At 44.4% G+C, this 18,829-nt stretch overlaps 1 protein-coding gene, 2 long non-coding RNA genes and 1 pseudogene across 4 annotated transcripts; 1 reads left to right on the forward strand and 3 right to left on the reverse strand.

Moving 5' to 3' along the window:
- LOC119887775 overlaps window positions 1-18,829 on the reverse strand; it is an 878,746-nt pseudogene that overhangs the window by 578,204 nt on the left and 281,713 nt on the right.
- On the reverse strand, window positions 5,653-9,950 carry LOC119917961. 2 transcript variants are annotated; one of them, XR_005447379.1, is made up of 3 exons: window positions 9,899-9,950; window positions 9,758-9,815; window positions 5,653-5,868 (listed from the first exon to the last, which is right to left on the reverse strand). It is a non-coding gene; the product is annotated as an uncharacterized LOC119917961 (long non-coding RNA). The 2 variants fall into 2 exon arrangements; XR_005447374.1 differs by lacking the exon at window positions 5,653-5,868 and adding an exon at window positions 9,626-9,679.
- Window positions 12,600-18,200, forward strand: LOC119910039 (adhesion G-protein coupled receptor G7-like). Its single transcript, XM_038728432.1, has 8 exons — window positions 12,600-12,682; window positions 12,865-13,005; window positions 13,216-13,304; window positions 14,733-14,881; window positions 15,634-15,747; window positions 15,935-16,122; window positions 17,185-17,337; window positions 17,555-18,200. The coding sequence occupies exons 1-8, from the start codon at window positions 12,605-12,607 to the stop codon at window positions 17,669-17,671; spliced, it is 1,029 nt and encodes a 342-aa protein (XP_038584360.1). The 5' UTR covers window positions 12,600-12,604; the 3' UTR covers window positions 17,672-18,200.
- Window positions 15,977-18,537, reverse strand: LOC119917675. The gene is made up of 3 exons (XR_005447320.1): window positions 18,260-18,537; window positions 17,159-17,333; window positions 15,977-16,107 (listed from the first exon to the last, which is right to left on the reverse strand). It is a non-coding gene; the product is annotated as an uncharacterized LOC119917675 (long non-coding RNA).

The following is an 18,829-nucleotide window of genomic DNA, read 5'->3' on the forward strand; positions in this document are numbered from 1 at the left end:
ATGCATACAATGCCTTGCAAAAGGGCGTCTCTTTGTGTTGAAAAGTGGTGAGGACATAAGGGCTCAGATTAGGGCCGTGATGATACATTTGGGTCATGAGATGATGCACGAGAACAAGACGAAGATTTTTAGCACTATTTAGATTCAATATTTGATGCTGAAATATATGTGAGGGGGGTCTGAGGGTCCCCCCCAAAAGATTGAGCATTAAACTTGTAATTTCCTGCATTCTGGAGACATTTTCTGCTTGAATTTTCAGCAGAAATGTCTGTTTTTAAATGTGGGGAAACTAGGCAGCTCTCAAGGGGGCTGCCTGCGGCCATAGCGAGGCCCGGTCCCTGAGGGTGCTGAGGTCTCGTGCGGCTCTCTTTCGGAAGACAGTCGGATGCACTCTCCCCGTGGCTCAGGCCCGCGGTTGCTGAAGCGTTGCGGCGGCTACGGTCATGTGGTGATATCTCCGAGGGCGTCGGGACGGCTGAGGCCTTTTTCCGGTCCTCGTCTGCTGACTCCGCCTCCTCTCTTCCCCGTTCAGGAGCCCGTTTCTCGGCTTCTCCCACCCGAGGTATGAGTTTGGAGAGGCTTGCACAGTCTGATTCTGAGGAGCTAGACGTGCTTAGCATCATGGAGGATGACTTCCAGGAGCCGGGCCGACGTCATCAGTCCGCGCCCAGCTATGAGAGGCGGGGCAGGAGCCGCGGGCCGGCAGTAACCTCAATGAGCTTTCTGCAGCCCGAGCGCCACCCCTGCGTCGATCCTCGCCATTCATACACAATGGAGTTGTGTAAATCATGGAACAGACTGAGAAAAAAATAAATAAATAAATAAGAGAGCTGCTCTGCATGGCTGACTGCGTCCCCTCTGCTGGACTACAGCAGCATGACAGAAACTAAGCAGCACAGCTTCAGATGCCGGTGCTCCCCACCAAGCCATGTCGGACGACATCTGCTTTGGTGGGCAAGGCCTACATGGTAGCGGGTCGAGCTGGTGCAAGCCCGCACACTATGGCCACCTTGCAGGCGTACCAGGCCGATCTTCTCAAAGACTGATCTAGGGGGAGGTCCCTCTGAGGAAGACCTGACTGAACTCCGTAGGGCTACGGACTTAACACTCCGTGTTACCAAGGAGACGGCCTGTTCCAGTGGCAACGGAACGCCATCTGTGGCTCAGCCTCTCGGGCATCCAGGGAAAGGAGAAGGCTTTTCTCCTGGATGTGCCCCTCTCTCCTACTGGCCTGTTTGGTGAGGCAGTGGATGCTGTTGTCAGCAGGTTTCAGCACGCCAAAGGCAGGGAGAGGCGTTTGAGCAATATCTCCCACGCCGGTCTGGGTCCAGGACGGTGACGGCTGAAGAGAGACGAGCTCAGCCCGCGGCTAGCTCCTACCACCGGAGCCAGAAGCGAAGTGTCGCTTCCCGTAGTCCCTCTCAACAAACCTGACGTGAGGCGACGCTCTCGCCCACAGCCCCCGGAGAAGACGGGCCTGAGGTCCGTCATTCAGTCTCGGCGGGCTCGGGGAAGAGGTCCTGAGGTTTTGAGTAGGGGGGCCCACCACCCCCCCCGAGAGAGACTGACCGAGGTCCCCATCCCTTTTATCCTCAGTGACCAGAGTGCAGTTAGGCCGTGCCATCACTGTACACTTTCAGAGGGTGTTGGGTCTCCTGGCAGCAGCGTCCAGTATAATACCTTCCGGACTACTGCACATGAGAGCCCCTGCAGTGGTGGCTAAAATCCAAGGGATTCTCCCCGAGGGGAAATCCGCTCTGTCTGATACGGGTTACAAGCAGATGCCTTCGTTCCCTGTCTGTATGAGGAAACCTTGGTTCCTGTCCCAAAGTTCGTGTTGGGAGCAATCTGTCGCCGAACAATTATTTCAACAGACTCCTCACTCACGGGATGGGACAGCCGCTTTGCGAGAGGCTCCTGGGAGGAGCATCATTTCTCCTGGCACATAAATTGCCTGGAAATGTTGGCGGTATTCAGAGCTCTGAGGAGTTTTCTGCCCGCGGCCGCCACATCGTTGTCAGAACCGACAATGCGGCAGTGGTGGCCCATTTGAATCACCAGGGGGGTCTGCGCTCGCGCCCGTTATGCAAGCTGGCACATCAGATCCTCCTGTGGTCCCAGCAGAGACTGCTGTCCCTCAGAGTGATGTACGTCCCTGGGACCCAGAATCAGGGAGCAGACCTGCTGTCGAGACAGGGGCTGAGGCCTGGGGAATGGAGACTCCACCTCGAGGTAGTGGAGTTATTATGCGAAGAGATTGGCCCCATAGACGTGTACTTGTTTGCGTCCCGAGAGACGACGCACTGTCCCCTGTGGTTCTCCTTCCCGACCCCAGCCCTGCTAGGGCTGAATGCCATGGTGCAAACGTGGCCGAGGCTGCATCTGTAGGCGTTTCCCCCAGTCGCTCTGCTCCCGGGGGTTGTGGAGCGGGTCTGCCAGGACGGCGTCAATCTACTATTAGTAGCCCTGTTTTGGCCGGCACGAGTGTGGTTCTCGGATTTAATATCGCTCCTCGAGGGCCCGCCCTGGCCTCCCAGGTGGACGGCTGGAACTTTCACCCGCACCCTGCCCTGTGGCAGCTATGGGTCTGGCCCCTGAGGGGGCACAGTTCCTGGAGGCGGGCCTGACGACAGGAGCAGTCAAGACGTTGCTCAGCTCCAAAGACCCGTCCACGAGAAGGATGTACGGCCTAAAGTGGAATGTGTTCACCACCTGGTGCAGAGAAAGGGCGGTGGACCCAGTTACTTGCTTGGTAATTGTGATACTGGAGATCCTCCAACACCGTTTCTCCGCTGGCCTCTCCCCGTCCACGCTCAAAGTGTATGTGGCTGCCATTGCAGCATTCCACGCCCCTCTGAGTGATGGGCCCTTGGGGAGGCTTCCACTGGTCTTGCGCTTTCTCCGTGGAGCCAGGAGGACGAGAACCGTGACTCGTTCCAGGGTTCCCACCTGGGACCTGGCAGTGGTTCTCGAAGCGCTGGCAGAGGCCCCCTTCGAACCCCTGGAGTCGGTTGAGGCCAAGCACTTGACCCTTAAGATGACCTTTCTCCTCGCTATCACCTCTCTGAGGAGGGTGGGGGATCTCCAGGCACTTTCAGTGTCTCCCCGATGCCTGGAGTTTGCCCCGGGGAGGGTCAGGGCCATCCTACACCCTTGCCCAGGTTATGTCCCTAAGGTTCCGGCCAGACTGGCAGGGTCCACGGTGCTGCAGGCGTTTCATCCCCCACCTCATGTGACGGCGGAGGATGGGAGACTTCATCTGCTCTGCCATAGTGTCGTCACCGACGCAGTGTCTCGTTCCCCTTCTTGGGGAACAAGGGTTACATACGTAACCCGAGACGCTCTCTATTAGTATAATATTCTAACATTAAGTTAAAACTAACTGCACAGCTAGGCTACTGTTATCAGTGTTGGGCAGGAACTGTACTAATATGACTTTTCCCATATTACATTTACTCATTTTCCCAATAACCCAGTCACCTGCCTCTGTTGCACTTGATGACAGCCTCAGCTGTACTCTGCTTACTGCTAACTAGCGCATGTTAGCATGCTAACACACAAAACTCAATTAACATGGTGAACATGTATACCTGCTATACATCAGCATGTTAGCATTGACATTATGAGCAATGCATGTTAGCATTTAGCAAGTAGCATGGCTGTAGACTTAGTTGGGGTTTTATTATTTAAACACCTTGGTAGATTTTTGAAAAATGCAGTAAATTAGCAGCTTATTCTTTGATGAGGTTTGTATTGTTTGATTCTGCACAGACGTGACCATGGGACAGTTTTACTGTCCGTGGCTGAGACCGTTTCCCTTTTGGTGATCGATTATATTTTTCTAATCAAACAAATAAGAATAAAAATTTACAGAAGCTAAAGATTTACAAGTCAGAGGAATTTTATTTGACGTTCAGGCTTCACTCACTGATTTGTGGTTGTTTTTGTGTCTGATTTCCCCTCCAATCAATCAACGAATTAAACTTTATTGATATAGCACCTTGCCCCCAGGTAAGTGTTGTTCAAGTGCTCAGGTGGCTTACAACATAAAAAAATGAAAGTTTGATGAAAACAAAAGTAAAATTTACAGACATACGATTAAAATGTGATTAAAATGACAAAAGTGGAATCAAATTAATAAAAACTAAACATTAGTTTAAAACACTAAACTTCCAGATCACATGGGATTTTTTGCAGTGTGGATTCAAACAGTTAATGAAGGACTTGCAGCTGCTATGATTTATGATTTCATATAGCTCGCCATTTATGATGCGCAATAACTCAGCAGAATATGACCTAGCTGACATTACTTCCACTGCAGCACAGCTCACCTCAAATACCATAAAATAACAGGCAGATCAAATAAACTGGACTATAAAGACACTGAAACGTCTCCGATCCGAAGCCACTAATCAACATGGACTTTTGGTTTTTGCTTGTTTTCATTTTGGGTAAGAAAGCTTCAGCTTGTCTTTTTATTTTAGACATTTCAACAGGACTTCATGTGTCTATAAGTTAGTGTTGGGTTGTTTAGTTGGTTTATAGCTGTACAGTGTAAACTGAAGAGGCAAAATCAGAGGTGGAAAGAGCACAAAAAATATTCTGTGAAGTGAAAATATTAATTTGATGAACCTTTACTTAAGTAAAAGTAAACTTGTAAGTGGTATAAAAAAGTAAAAAGTTGCTGATGTAAAATTGACTTGAAAGTTTAAAGTTTTAAAGTTTAAAACCTCCTAAAATTGCGAAGGTTAAAGTCAAGGGCAACTGGACTTGGTTGAAGATACTGGAAGACGAAGGACAGCATTGTGAGATGTTGGGTGGGGGGGTCTACGCCACCACTTATCCCCTACTTACAATGCTGTCCTTTCATCGCTTCCCAGGAAACTCAAACATAACCTATTGGCCTCAGGTGAGGATGCCAACGATGGTCGTTCAGTCTTGGCCACAGGTCGTCGTAACGACTGTCATTACAGTTACTGGAGATAACAGCCGATGCCTTTTAATACCACAGGGCACAGAAGTCTGGAGCAGCTAAACAAACTATTGTCGGGCAGTTGTTGGCATTTTCAATAATTATGTGAGCAGCCATGATTTGACTTTATGCTGCACACAACATAAGTCTGCCAACAGCGAAAGTGAAAGGAGGCGGTTACATGGCTGAGAAGGTGGAGGGAGGTGTGCAGCTTTTTCTCTAACAGCTCACCGTGTCTGCTGCGTCTGACTATCGCATTACTCACTGCAGCAGGAAATGTTCAGTTTCATAGTACATGAAGTTTACAAAGGCATTGTCAGGTGAGGATCAAGGCTCCTCTCACGCTTAGACAACATTCATTCAAATCTTACCAAAAGGTTTTTTAATTTTTTGAAATACAACAGAAACAAAAAGTAGTATTGACTGCCATAATTTCAGCTTGTAAAACGGTTTAATTTTTTTTAGTGGACCTTTAGTATGTGAAAGCACAAATTACACATTTGTGTACTAAGTAGTGAAGCAATATCCAAGATTTTTTTATTGCAAATTCTGAAAGTTTTCATTATTGGTCACTTAATAGGCACACGGTCTCCTCATCTCATCACTATTAGCAGTAAAAAGAAATACTGGTACAGTTTAATTGCCAATAATATTCAGTGGTCACACTGGCCACAGAGACAGAGACACACACTATATGAAATTAATCCAAGTACATATTTTACACCACTGACATGACATCTCTGAGAGCTTCTAGCTACAGATATCAAACAACAGTTTTCATTTACATCACCAAAGTCTGACAAATTTAAGTTAATTACCTGTCCAGCAGAAAACAGAAAACTTCAGCACCGTATGAAAACATCTGTCGCACATCAAAGCCTTCCATCTGGGAAAATCTGCAATGATTACATCAGTGATTTCTGTCATCAACTGTCTGCATCTGTCCCGACCTGTCTGCCTAAAAACATGTTCATTATGAAAGGTCTTTATACACCACAGAAAACAGTCAGATATGTTGCATTTCAGTCGATAAACCCTCAGAAATATTACACACTGAATCTTTAAAAATGTTGAAGCACGTTAGCAGCTTGTCGATTGAGAGCAAGTTCAGTCAGTCCTCCACTTTGGTCCAGACTGAAATCTCTCAACTACTATTCTTTATTTCTTTTTTGTACAAAACATGGGCAGCCTCAATATAATGGATACCAATAGGTATGGTTACAATATGATATGACAATATAATTCTAATGCTAGCCATGTAGTCTCATTAACATGTTAGTGTCCAACACTTTGTAACTAAAGACTTGTGACTGACTGTGTTTACTGCCAGTTAGCTAGCATGCTAACTACGATGGTTAACATTGTTCCTGCTAAACATCAAAATGTTAGAATTTCCATTTTGTTAGCATGCTGATGTTGGCATGGTGAACCAGGAAGGGGGGGGGGGGGGGGATGAATGAAAGACTAACTACACCACCTAGGGAATTGCACTCCAGGAAATACTGTCTTGATTATTTGGACAATAAGAGAAAAAAAAAAGCACACAGGAACGTTAGAGGCAGATGTGATTCAAAATATAGCAAAATACATTTTTAATGTTTTTAATTGCAAAAACAAACAATCTGGGGCTGGAACTGTTGAAAGGAAATGTGAAGCAGCAATAAGCACTAAAATGGTAGATAAAAACAACTTATTTTATTACAATTATTTTAAAACGACTTTAATATGAATTCAAATAAAGTACATATATAAATCCAGCGCCCCAAAATAGCTAACCAAAACTAAGCAGAGGTCACTTGTGGAGAGGCAGACTACACTGAGAGGCCAGGAGTGGTACCACTACCCACGTTAAGTGCAGCACTACAAACCTCACAGCAATAAAGTAACCCAGTTGGCTGAACAAGGGCAAACTATATTGCCAACACCACACAAGAACATACAACTATAGCAAATCAGATCTAAACCAAAGTAGTACAAATTATAAACAGAAAGATAACCAAATATGGAAAAGGTGGAACTAAACCAAACATTAAACTAGAGCAAAAACAAACTAAAAACAGGAGAATTGTCTTGGAGGAGAAAGGACAAGAACCCCACAACACTTGAAACAGACAACAGATGGGTGAAAAACCTTTCAGATAGGGAACTCACCCAACCAGAGAAAGACGTTCTGGCCAAAGGATTAAACGTCGCCATTACACCACAGCAACTACCGATAGTAGACCTCATCACAGCCACAGAATCGGCCATTAGGAAAAACAAATTAACAGAAACAGAAGCGGAACAGCTCAGACTAAAGGTATCTGCAGCCCTTTCTAATGCGAAGCCCCCCCCTTCCAACCTCACCATCCAAGAAAGGAAGGCTGTGACATCTCTGAGCAAGGATCAAAACATCACTATCCTACCTGCGGACAAAGGAAGATGCACGGTAGTCCTTAACACAGCAGACTACCAGAACAAAGTCAACACACTACTAATGGACACAAACACGTATGAGACACTGAGACGAGACCCAACCAGCGGATATAAGAAAAAGGCCATAGAATGTCTACAACAGTTACAGAAGGACAACACCATCACCCGTGAACAATATTACCGTTTGTATCCTGGAGAAGCCATTCCATGCATTTATGGACTACCCAAGATACACAAAGAAGGAGCCCCACTCAGGCCGATAATCAGCAGCATTAACTCGGTCACCTACAACATTGCCAAACACATTTCCACCATCTTAGCGCCATTGGTGGGAAACACGCCTCACCACGTCCAAAACTCTATTGACTTTGTGAACAAAGTTCGAGGACTAAAACTGGATCCAGATGAAACCATGGTATCCTATGACGTGACTTCTTTGTTCACCTGCATCCCCACCATAGAGGCAGTAGAAACCGTTAGGAAACGGCTAACACAAGACAACACCCTGGACAACAGAACTAGCCTCAGCCCTGACCAAATCTGCAAATTACTCGACCTCTGTCTAAACACCACCTACTTCCAGTACAACGGTGGATTCTACAGACAGAAGCATGGCTGTGCCACGGGCTCACCGGTATCCCCGATTGTGGCCAACATCTACATGGAAGAAGTGGAGAATAAAGCCCTCAACTCCTTCAGAGGAACAGCACCGAGCCACTGGTACAGATATGTGGACGACACCTGGGTCAAAATTAAAAGTCAGGAAGTGCAAGCCTTCACAGAACACATCAACTCTGTGGACAGTAACATCAAGTTCACACGAGAAGATGTTCACAACAACAGTTTGGCCTTCCTGGACTGCGCTGTACACATTGAAGAGGACGGGAGCCTGCAGATTGGTGTTTACAGAAAACCCCACACACAGACCAATACCTACTGTTCGATTCCCACCACCCACTGGAGCACAAGCCAGGGGTCATGAGAACACTGCACCACAGAGCGGAAAACATACCAACAAGCGCCCAAGCCAGAGAGAAGGAACAGAACCACCTGAAGGGGGCACTTACAGCCTGTGGATACCCTAAATGGACCTTTGTGAAAACAGCCAAAGATCCAAGAAGAACAAAACTACAAGGGAGGAAAAGAAGGTCAAATACAACAACATTGTGATGCCATACGTGTCTGGAGTATCAGAGAAACTCAGGAGGATTTTCAACAAACATAACATCCCTGTGTTTTTTAAACCCAAGAACACACTAAGACAGATGCTGGTCCACCCCAAAGACCGCACACCCAAACACAAGAAAAGCAATCTAGTGTCTGCGGTCCAATGCAGTGAGGAATGCACAGACCTGTATATTGGGGAGACTAAACAACCACTACACAAACGCATGGCTCAACACAGAAGGGCCAACTCCTCAGGTCAAGACTCTGCTGTCTACTTACATCTGAAGGACAGAGGACACTCGTTTGAGGACCACCAGGTGCACATTTTAGACAGAGAAGATGGATGGTTTGAAAGAGGTGTCAAGGAAGCATCTACACCAGGGTGGAGAAGCCGTCATTGAACAGGGGAGGGGGTCTACGCCACCACTTATCCCCCACTTACAATGCTGTCCTTTCATCACTTCCCAGGAAACTCAACAAACGTAACCTATTGGCCTCAGGTGAAGATACCAACGATGGTCGTTCAGTCTTGGCCACAGGTAGTCTTAACGACCGTAACGACTGTCGTCACAGCAACAAGGAACACTAACGAACCAGCGGTATTGATGACCCGGGATAACGACCCCACTGAGGTTAAATAGCTGAGTTTCCCTGCCAGTCAGAACTGAAGAAGTCCTTTGGATGAGGGACGAAACGTCTTCCAGTATCTTCAACCAAGTCCAGTTGCCCTTGATTTTAACCTTCGTTGGATAACAAACAAAAAAGGGGGACAAAACAGGAAACTACAGCCCATTCCCAGTGTGACTTTGAGGCGCATTCCTGGGATGTCCGTGAGGGCTTAGGGCCGTCCCACTTTCAAACTGTCAAGTGCGCGAGGGCTCTTCCGTGGACATTTTGAGCCCTTTTTACACCCTTTTAACTCTGCATTTCTGCAGACTTTGCCTGAGAGAATTGCCCACAGTTCTTAGTGGCATGATGTGAAACACTGGGGTTACCAGAGGAAGCTCTGAAGCGAGAGAAACATCACGGAAAATTTGCCTTATGAGAAGAAAAAGACGAAGACGAGTAAAGTTGGGATTGAGCCTAAAAGGGACAAAACAGCAGTGGTGTAAAACAACGAGGAACCTGGAAAAGTGAGGGAAACAATTAGCCAGGCTCAACCTTACTACATTAAAATACATTTAAAACCATGCATCTACTCACCACCTCTGAGATGGGTCATGAAGAAGCAACAGTCACAGGGCAGGAGAAAAGGAGGTTCCTAACAGGGTCAAGGAGCAGGTGAGCAACAGAATCAACTGTTAAGGGGAAATAGATGTGCATGAAATTATTCCTTTCACATACCTAGGCCACAAGACCAACCACAACCACAGCAGGGACAGATCAGGACGCAGAGAGAGAGCAAGGGAACACAGGTGTCTTATATAACCTAAGTCTAATAAGGAGGCTAGTCAGAGGAGGAGCAAAGTCAAGGCTGCATTCAACACCACCACACATTAACCTGCACTTGGGAAACCTTTCCCCACCACATTAGCATTTAGTTCAAAACATTGCTGTGTGTAAGTAGAGCCTCACAGAGCAGCTAGCTTGACCCTTACTTGGGTTTTAGAGTTGGATCACAGTTTGACTGCACAGTAACAACTTTGTCCTATCCAGTCTAATTATTGTAAAAATGTTGTGTCTCCTCACAGCTGTTCCTTTGGCCGCCTCTAGAACTGGAGCACAGTCCACCACTACAACATCATCAGCATCAAATACCACCGACCAAACCTCCAACACTGTATTCCCAATACTAGCTTCTACCGCTACTGCCACTGTTGATTCTGCTACTGTTCCCTTTACTACTACTACTTCTTCTCCTACTACTACTGCTGATGCTTCTTTTACTGTTCCTACTGACCAAACCAATGCTACTGGACAAACCACTATAACTTACCACCAAAATACTACAACTACAACTAGCAGAGATCTGACCAGTACCTTCTCCCATACCTTATCTTATCCCAGTACTGCAACGACTTTAACCGCTTCCGACTTCCTCAATGCTACTACAACAACTACAACTAGCAGTGATCTGACCAGTACCACCTCTTATCCCAATACTGCAAGTACTTTAGCCACTTATTCAACTACCAGTGCAGATCCACTTAGTCAACCAACGTTGACTTCTACTCCTCCTCCTCTTCTTACTCCTCCTCCTTCCACTATTCCTCCTCCTCCTCCTCCTCCCACTACTATTCTTACAACTCCTCCTCCTAATACCACTACAACTACTCATCTTCCTAATACTACTACTACTACCGCTACTGATTCTCCTAATACTACAAATACTACTACTGCCGCTACTGATCCTCCTAATACTACTAATACTACTACTGCCGCTACTGATCCTCCTAATACTACTAATACAACTACTGCCGCTACTGATCCTCCTAATACTACTAATACTACTACTGCCGCTACTGATCCTCCTAATACTACTAATACAACTACTGCCGCTACTGATCCTCCTAATACTACTAATACTACTACTGCCGCTACTGATCCTCCTAATACTACTAATACAACTACTGCCGCTACTGATCCTCCTAATACTACTAATACTACTACTGCCGCTACTGATCCTCCTAATACTACTACTGCCGCTACTGATCCTCCTAATACTACTAATACAACTACTGCCGCTACTGATCCTCCTAATACTACTAATACAACTACTACCGCTACTGATCCTCCTAATACTATAAATACAACTACTACCGCTACTGATCCTCCTAATACTTTTACTCCTCCTCCTCCTCCTCCCACGACTATTCTTACAACTCATCCTCCTAATACTACTAGTAACGCTACTGATCCTCCTCCTACTATTCCTATTCTTACAACTCCTCATCCTACTACTACTACTCATCCTACTACTACTACTACTCATCCTACTACTACTACTACCACTACTCATCCTACTACTACTACTACTACCACTACTCATCCTACTACTACTACTACTACTACTACTACTACTACTACTACTACCACTACTCATCCTACTACTACTACTACCACCCCCCCCACTACCACTCCTCTGGTTTGTAAAAACGGTGGGATATCACTGAATGGTGTCTGTATCTGTCCTGATGAATGGACCGGAGCAACATGCTCAGTAGGTGAGTCAGGTTTAGCAACAGAAGTACAGTCCACAGTTTTTTCTAATTATTTCTAAAAATATTAAAGTTGCTTCTGATCTGTTCTCAAGCGGAAATCCTCTAGCTACCATTCGCCCCAAAATCGTATTTATTGAGTATTTCGTGGGCTCCACTTTCTTGTCAAATCAACAGCAGGCTAACACTCATTTTGGGTACTGCTATCCTGTCACAATTTTAGTTTTGTTTCACCACATAGTCTTTTGATTTATAAATTTAAACTCATACCATTAATAAAAAATACAATTTCTTAGTCAAATACTGAGCAAGTTCTTAAGGTCACACCAGCATATGGAGTCTATGAATTAACACTGTATGCAGACGACACTCAATCTTCATTTGAGACATTTTCAAATCAAACAAACTTGCATCCAGTCACATCTTTTTTGGCCTTTGAATGAAATCACACCTCATCTACAATTTGCCTCATGTTCTGTCTGAACACACCTTCAAGCGTCTTGTTTACCAACTCAATAGAACATCAACACTTAGTAGCAGATCATTATTTAGTGTTAATGTCAACCTCCTTTCCAAGGCCAACTGACCAGCAAGTCAAAAAAGCAGCTGATTTTTGTTAAACTTGTCCTCTTAGGAAATTTCTGTGAAGCAGATAAGCTCAATGAATACCTGTTCCCGCGCACACCCATCGGCTGGTTTGCATATTCTGAGCAAAAATGTCCCAAAGGAACGAGTGGTGGTGAGTTTCGACCAACCATCACTCTACATATTCATCTATTGTTATCTATCAACCTGTAAGTGACAACCATCCATAATATTCTGGTGTTTTTCTTTCCAACCCTTTTTAAATTTCCACCCAGCTGGTAAACCAGAGGCTTTGTCTAGATGTTCCATGAAGAACGGAACACTGAGTTTCTGTCCACCACAGGTGCTCCAGTGTGACCAGACGCTCAGTGACATACAACAAAATGTGAGAATCACATCACAGGAAACAGTGAAGGAAAGGCTGAATGTTAATTTGTTAAAAACAAACAATTCCAGCTTAATGGCCAGTTTTGGCATTGATGTAGAAAGGAACATCCCATCCCATATTTAGTTCAGGTTAAGGATAACATTTTGCATGAATGAAAGCAAATTTCTTTCCTCTCTCAGCTTACTAGTCCAGCTGATTTAGAGATGCTGGCGAGCAGCACTCAAATTCTGACCTCCAACCCCGAAGAGCTAACGGCAGAAAATGTTACAACTGCAGCTCAGATTGCCAACACACTGCTGCTGTCTCCAAACGCCACAGAGGTACAAACTGTCAACGAATCTGAAGAAGAACAAACTGTTCTTTTAAAACTAAGTTTAAAGTGTGCAGTAGACGGCCATGACCAAGCTACGACGACTATACAATAGTGATAATTTGAAGGATAAAAACTTAAATGTACTTATATATCACTTTTAATACATATTTTGATGTAACTATACTCGGTGTGTGCCGTGTTAATGTTTGCATTGCAGACTGTCAGGGTGGCAGCAGTAGCTACAGTCAGCCAGCTGCTGAATGCCAGCATGCCGGACGATAGCCAGGAAAACAACGCTACTCTGGGGTAAACTTCATCTTATCTTTGTTACAATTACTGCAAAGAATCTGCCTCTGCTAGCTTGTTCACATCTCAGGTTTAATCGCCCATGTGTTCCGTGTAAAAAATGTTCACCTTTACAGACCCATTGTAGCCAGAAGCTGGGGAGAGAAGTTTTCTCATGACAGAAATACGTTTGACTGTAGCTGAAGTGGGGGATTCAGGATCAAAATAGGGTTAAATTAGCTTGAAAATGAGGTGTCCACAGTTGTTTGGTTTTCAGTTCATATCAGAGCTTTCAGAAAAGAAATCCCCAGTTCCTCTGTTGTAATCATGACTTGGATATTGATGTGAAAGCTATTTACAAGTTCCTCAACAATGAATCAGAGCTTTACACCAGCTTCATCTGCATTTAATAAAAGCCGGGACACTCACTTGATGCTGTTTTGGCTTGAGATCGAAGCCCTACAGGAGCCTTAAAAGAGACAAGAAAAATCCTGATGTCAATACTTCAGATTTTAAAGCCGTTTGTTAGTTTTCTAAATGAATAAAACAAGATCCGAAGAATCTGACCAAACAACAGTTTTCAATACTTTCTCTTACAAACTCTCTTCGGACTTTAAATGCATCCACTTGGCTGTTTGATTTCAGGTACAAGGTTGTTAGTCATTAAACAGCACAAGGCTACATAACGAAACCAAATGTGTAGTTCCTTCATGCTGCACACACAACATGTAATTAAGTGGAGGCTTGTATTAAAATATGGTAACATATAAATATATAATAATAAAATAAAACAATACACTTTCTTTATACATATATACAGACACGTATCTACCCCGAAAAACCCTGTAAAACACAGAGTCCACCTTCTCTCATCTGGGCGGAGACTTGCTCTGACAGCTCAGAACCTGGACCACCTGCCGAGTGCTTGATCCGGGCTGTTGATTGGGCAGGTCTCTGTAACGAAGTGGGCACAACAGTCTCTGAATTCTGTTGTCTGGTCAACATGAGTCCCTTTTGGTCCAGACCGGATCTTTAGAAGCAGAATTAAATCCCAGCTGGGCCAGCATGGCTCCTCACTGGCTCTCTTTCCTCTCCTCTGAGCGATCACCCGCCGTGGCGCCAGGTCCGGTTGTTTGGGCCGGGTGGATAGTGGTCTGCTGCTCTTTAATCCAAAAACCCCGTCTTCATCTTCCAATGACAGTACTAATGTCAGAGGTAACGCATGTTTGGAAAAAAAGCCATAAAAAACAAATAAAAAACAAAAGTAGCGAAGTTTGAAGGAGCTACCGGCTGCTGCTTCTACAAGCGCTGCCGGTTGCCAAATGGTTTTCAGTTGGTAAATGAGCAGTGCCTAAAGTCGAGTTCAGCCTTTCATTTCATCTGAATTTTTTACCCTGCAGATTTGACAATGTTAGTATTTCTATATATTTCTGTGTATTTTGTGGCCAGCCTTACGGTGACCCTGGACCAGCTCTCTGTGAACCTCAGCCAAAGTCTCAACACGTCTCAGAGTCAAGTAGTCCAACCAAACCTGGTGGTCCAGTCGGCACAAATCCCTGCTGCAGACACTCAGGGAGTCCAGTTCACCTCTCTCTCAGGTCAGTGTCATGATTTTGAAGCCGGTCACATGATCTGATTAACCTCTCAGGTGTTCAGTTCTGCACTTTGAAAGCTGGTCTTATCCATCTAGAACTATAGCCAGGACAGGGATCATAAATTACCAATGACTGAATTATTATGGAACAAAGTTTTATTTACCAGCAGACCACCATGATGTCCCACTGATTTTATATGATCGTCTGTCCTGCTCTGTCCAGGTGACTCCAGGCTTTTAATTAGTCTAAAGTCCACATCAGCTGCGGTGTTATTTAATCTGCTGGATAAAGGTTCAGCGAAATTTTATGATGTTAATAGTCATAACTCTGTTCTGTGTCCTGCTGTGTCTCCGGTTTAGTCTTTCTTTTATTGTCTGTTTGTACTGCTGGTCTTTCCTCATGTTTCTGTATTTTTGCAGCATTTCAATAACAGTAGGTTGGACTTTTTTGTGAACTTATCTTTGTTTTTGTCCAAAAGCTGCTGGCAGTCAGCACCACAGCTGGATTTGTTTTTCACTGATCTCCCAAAAACCGCAACTAAATGAAATGGGTGGCCACGTCCACGTCTTTTATAGCCAGCGGTTGATGTCGAGGGCTACAGAAGCTTAAAGGGGACAATAATAATAATAATAAATAATAATAAACACATGTGCAGCCAGGTGGTGAAGTAAGAAACAAATGATTCTCTGTTTTGCAAACCAACATCTGAAATATAGCAGCAAAGAAGACGGAGCAGTTTGTGTTTCTGTGATTAGGAACGTCTGGCAGTTTTGTTGCTGACCGAATTCAGCTGAACACCAACGTGTCAACAGTTGTGGTGGAAAACGGGTTCGTAGCCGACGCCCTCATATACATAAGATTCACACCAGGTGAGTTAACTGCAACTGAGTGAACCTGCAAACTGTTTTATGGCTCACTCCGCTGTTTTACTGCATGGTAGTTGACTGCATAAAATAAAGGTTATTAAAGTCTCAAACATGCAAAATTGCACATCTTTGTAAAAAGTTTTATAAATGTTCTACAAATAAACCTGTCAGTTTCTTCTTGTGTCTGAAGAGGCTGTCAGTGGCCGTCAGAAGCCATCAAACGTCTCGCTGGGTTTCGTCCTCTACCAGAACGACCGTTTCTTCAGGTCGAGGCGGTATAGAAGGGGACGGGCCACCATCAGGGTCCTGTCGGCCAGCGTTAGAGGTCAGGAGCGCAGCGTGGTGCCGCAACACGTGGAGATGCTGTTCAGACCAACGGTAAGAAAATCAGATTTTAATTTAACAATTGTTTAAGGGCCTGTACCGACTTTTCCCGAATGCACACACGATTTCATGTAAAAGTCTGATACTGTGGCTACAACCTGTGTTTTTAACCTAAATTTGTTTCCATACAGTCTAATTGTCACCCATTAAAAAGTAGCTGTTTGTTTCAGTGGAACTGTTAATGGTTTGTTTTTTATGGCACCAATAAACCTGAATGATCTGCTGTGGATTCATCATGACAGTGGCTGCTGTGGGATTCTTTTCTGTTGTAGAGGAGGTATAATGAAAAACGACACTAAAGAGTACCCAGGGCCTTAAAAAGCGACACCAAGGGGTCTTGACTAAGCGCCCATGTGTTGAGTTGGGAGTAAGAATGTGTTGCAATAACTTGATAACGTGATTCTCTGACTTTTAGTCCAGCGCCATCATAAGGTCAACGTGTTGATGGGTCCAACACTTTTATGACCAAATACCTACAGAACTGATGATATTCCACATCAGCCTCAGCTGCACACTCTGTTTACTGCTAATTAGTAGGGTTGCAACTAAAAACTATTCTGATTATCAATTAATCTGTTGATTTCTTTTGCGATTTTATCGATTATTTATTTCTCACAATGTTCAAATGTTGTGTTTTATCCATCTCTCCAGGTCCAAAACCTTAAGACATCAGGTTTACAATTATAAAAAGACCAAGAAAACAAGCAAACATTCACATTACATCTACAACCTGTACAAAAAATTACTGTAGTAATTGATCAAATTAGTTGCCAATTACTTGCAAATGTAAGCATGCACACATGCTGAACTCCTTTGTTTGTTGTTTTTGGCTAACAACTTCAAAACAAGCTAACGGGTTACAAATTGTATGCGGACCTTAGTAGACATGGCGAAGATTGCGCCATGCAGACTCGCTTTGGTTGCGAAAAGCATGAATTGCTCTTGTTTTCCCAAAGAGCTGATGTTTGATTTCAGTTCTTCTGTTACAAGGTCAAACTGTGTAAATGCATGAGCAAAGTTAGAGGCTTACAGATGTTGTATCTGCTGCTGTCTCAGATGATGAATGGGACGTCTCTGTACGACTTCGCCTGTGTCTTCTGGGACTACAGTCTGCAGGACTGGAGCACTGACGGCTGCTCTAAAGGGAACGCTTCAGACGGAGTCCTGAGATGTTTCTGCAACCACACCACCAACTTCGCTGCTCTCTGGGTGAATATCACAAGTGTGCACTGAATGTTAATAAATTTCAAATGAGTGGAGAAGAATGTTGTGGGAAGTCTGCTGGACAAAAAAGATTTATCATGTTGATGAGCTAAAAGGTTACACCATGACCATCAGGTATTTAATCAGATGTACACTTTCTTGCTTGAAGCTACTTGTTGAAAGACTTGAATGATGAAAATGTGATTCTGTCTTTGTTTTTCAGTCCTTCAGAGAGAAATATCAATATGCAGAAGCACTGGATATGATTTCTATCGTTGGGCTTTCTTTTTCCATTCTGGGTTTGGTTGTAACGATCATTCACCACATTAAAGTGAAGTAAGGCGTTATACTATATTACATCAAAATGTTCCATTGTATTTTGTTTACTTTCTCACCGTCTACTCTTTCACAGTCAGTTCTTTAAGTTAGCAATTAGGTTGGCATTTCTTTAAGCATTTCACTTTCAGCCTTTTGGTTAGCTTTCCTCAGTGCCCCTTATTCAGAGTCACTCTCTGGTGGAAAGTAACAAGTACAGTACTTTCTACTGCTACTCTACGACATTTTTACTACCTTTATTTTATTTCAGAACAGGGAGACGCAACACATGAGACACAATTAGCTTAAGAATCGCAGTTTTTCTCAGTCCGAACACACATCAATTCAATCAGTGTGACTTCCACTTCCCGAGGACATCTGTATCTCTGATGTTCATCCAGTATAAACCTGAAGAAATCTGTTTGGAAAGCAGAGGAAAAAGACACTTCTCATGGCTCCAGAACTGGGAATCATCAGGCTTTTAAGTTTTCTACAGTACCTTATTCTCAAAATATAACAACTGTGTCTCAAATCTTCTCTCTTTAGCTTTCAGAAAAACTATCGTGGGGCGCAGACCAACAAGAACTCTAAAATCGCTCCGCTGTGCATCTACCTCAGCCTGCTGGCCTTCATCATCACCTTCCTCTCTGGCGTTGGAAACTCAAGCACACAGAACAACGCTCAGGTGCAGGTCAACAGTCAGACCAACGTTATCCCAGGGTCTGATGAGCACGTGGAGCCGGACCAAGGCTCGTGCTCGGCGGTGGTGGCTCTGCTGCAGTTCTTCCTGTTAGCCACCTTCATGTGGAACAGCGTGTACGGCACTCAGCTGGTGCTAATTTTCCGGAAGAGTCGCCGTGGTCTTCCTCCACACTGGAGTAAATTCAGCCTTGCTGTGGGATGGGGTACGAGAAGTTCAAATGTTGCCATGTAATGAATGTTTTTTACGGACTATAACCTAGCTGGAAGCAGATATAAGGACATTTTTAAACTTCAGTAATGTTCAGCTTTTTTTTTTAACATACAGCAGCCTCCACTTGTGTTAGTCAACAGGAAGTGTACAAGTACTTTTATACACACTTACATCTGCTTTTAGCTACAGACGTGTTACAAACCATGTTTTTGCATGTAGTAGGTGCAGTATAGTAAACTTAAAGTCAAAGTGTTGTATAATGTATAATCA

The sequence above is a fragment of the Micropterus salmoides genome, unplaced genomic scaffold, assembly GCF_014851395.1.
Source record: "Micropterus salmoides isolate LMB-PRFRI ecotype aquatic unplaced genomic scaffold, ASM1485139v1 Ms_hic_scaffold_1, whole genome shotgun sequence".
Classification (NCBI taxonomy): Eukaryota; Metazoa; Chordata; class Actinopteri; order Centrarchiformes; family Centrarchidae; genus Micropterus; species Micropterus salmoides.

What these genes read in the sequence shown, in the direction of transcription:
- LOC119910039 (XM_038728432.1), top strand. Translation starts at nt 12,605, where the DNA reads ATGAAGAACGGAACACTGAGTTTCTGTCCACCACAGGTGCTCCAGTGT. An exon ending in CCAGTTCACCTCTCTCTCAG is followed by an intron (nt 14,882 to 15,633) that starts GTCAGTGTCATG and finishes TTCTGTGATTAG; the next exon opens with GAACGTCTGGCAGTTTTGTT. An exon ending in CCAACTTCGCTGCTCTCTGG is followed by an intron (nt 17,338 to 17,554) that starts GTGAATATCACA and finishes TTTGTTTTTCAG; the next exon opens with TCCTTCAGAGAGAAATATCA.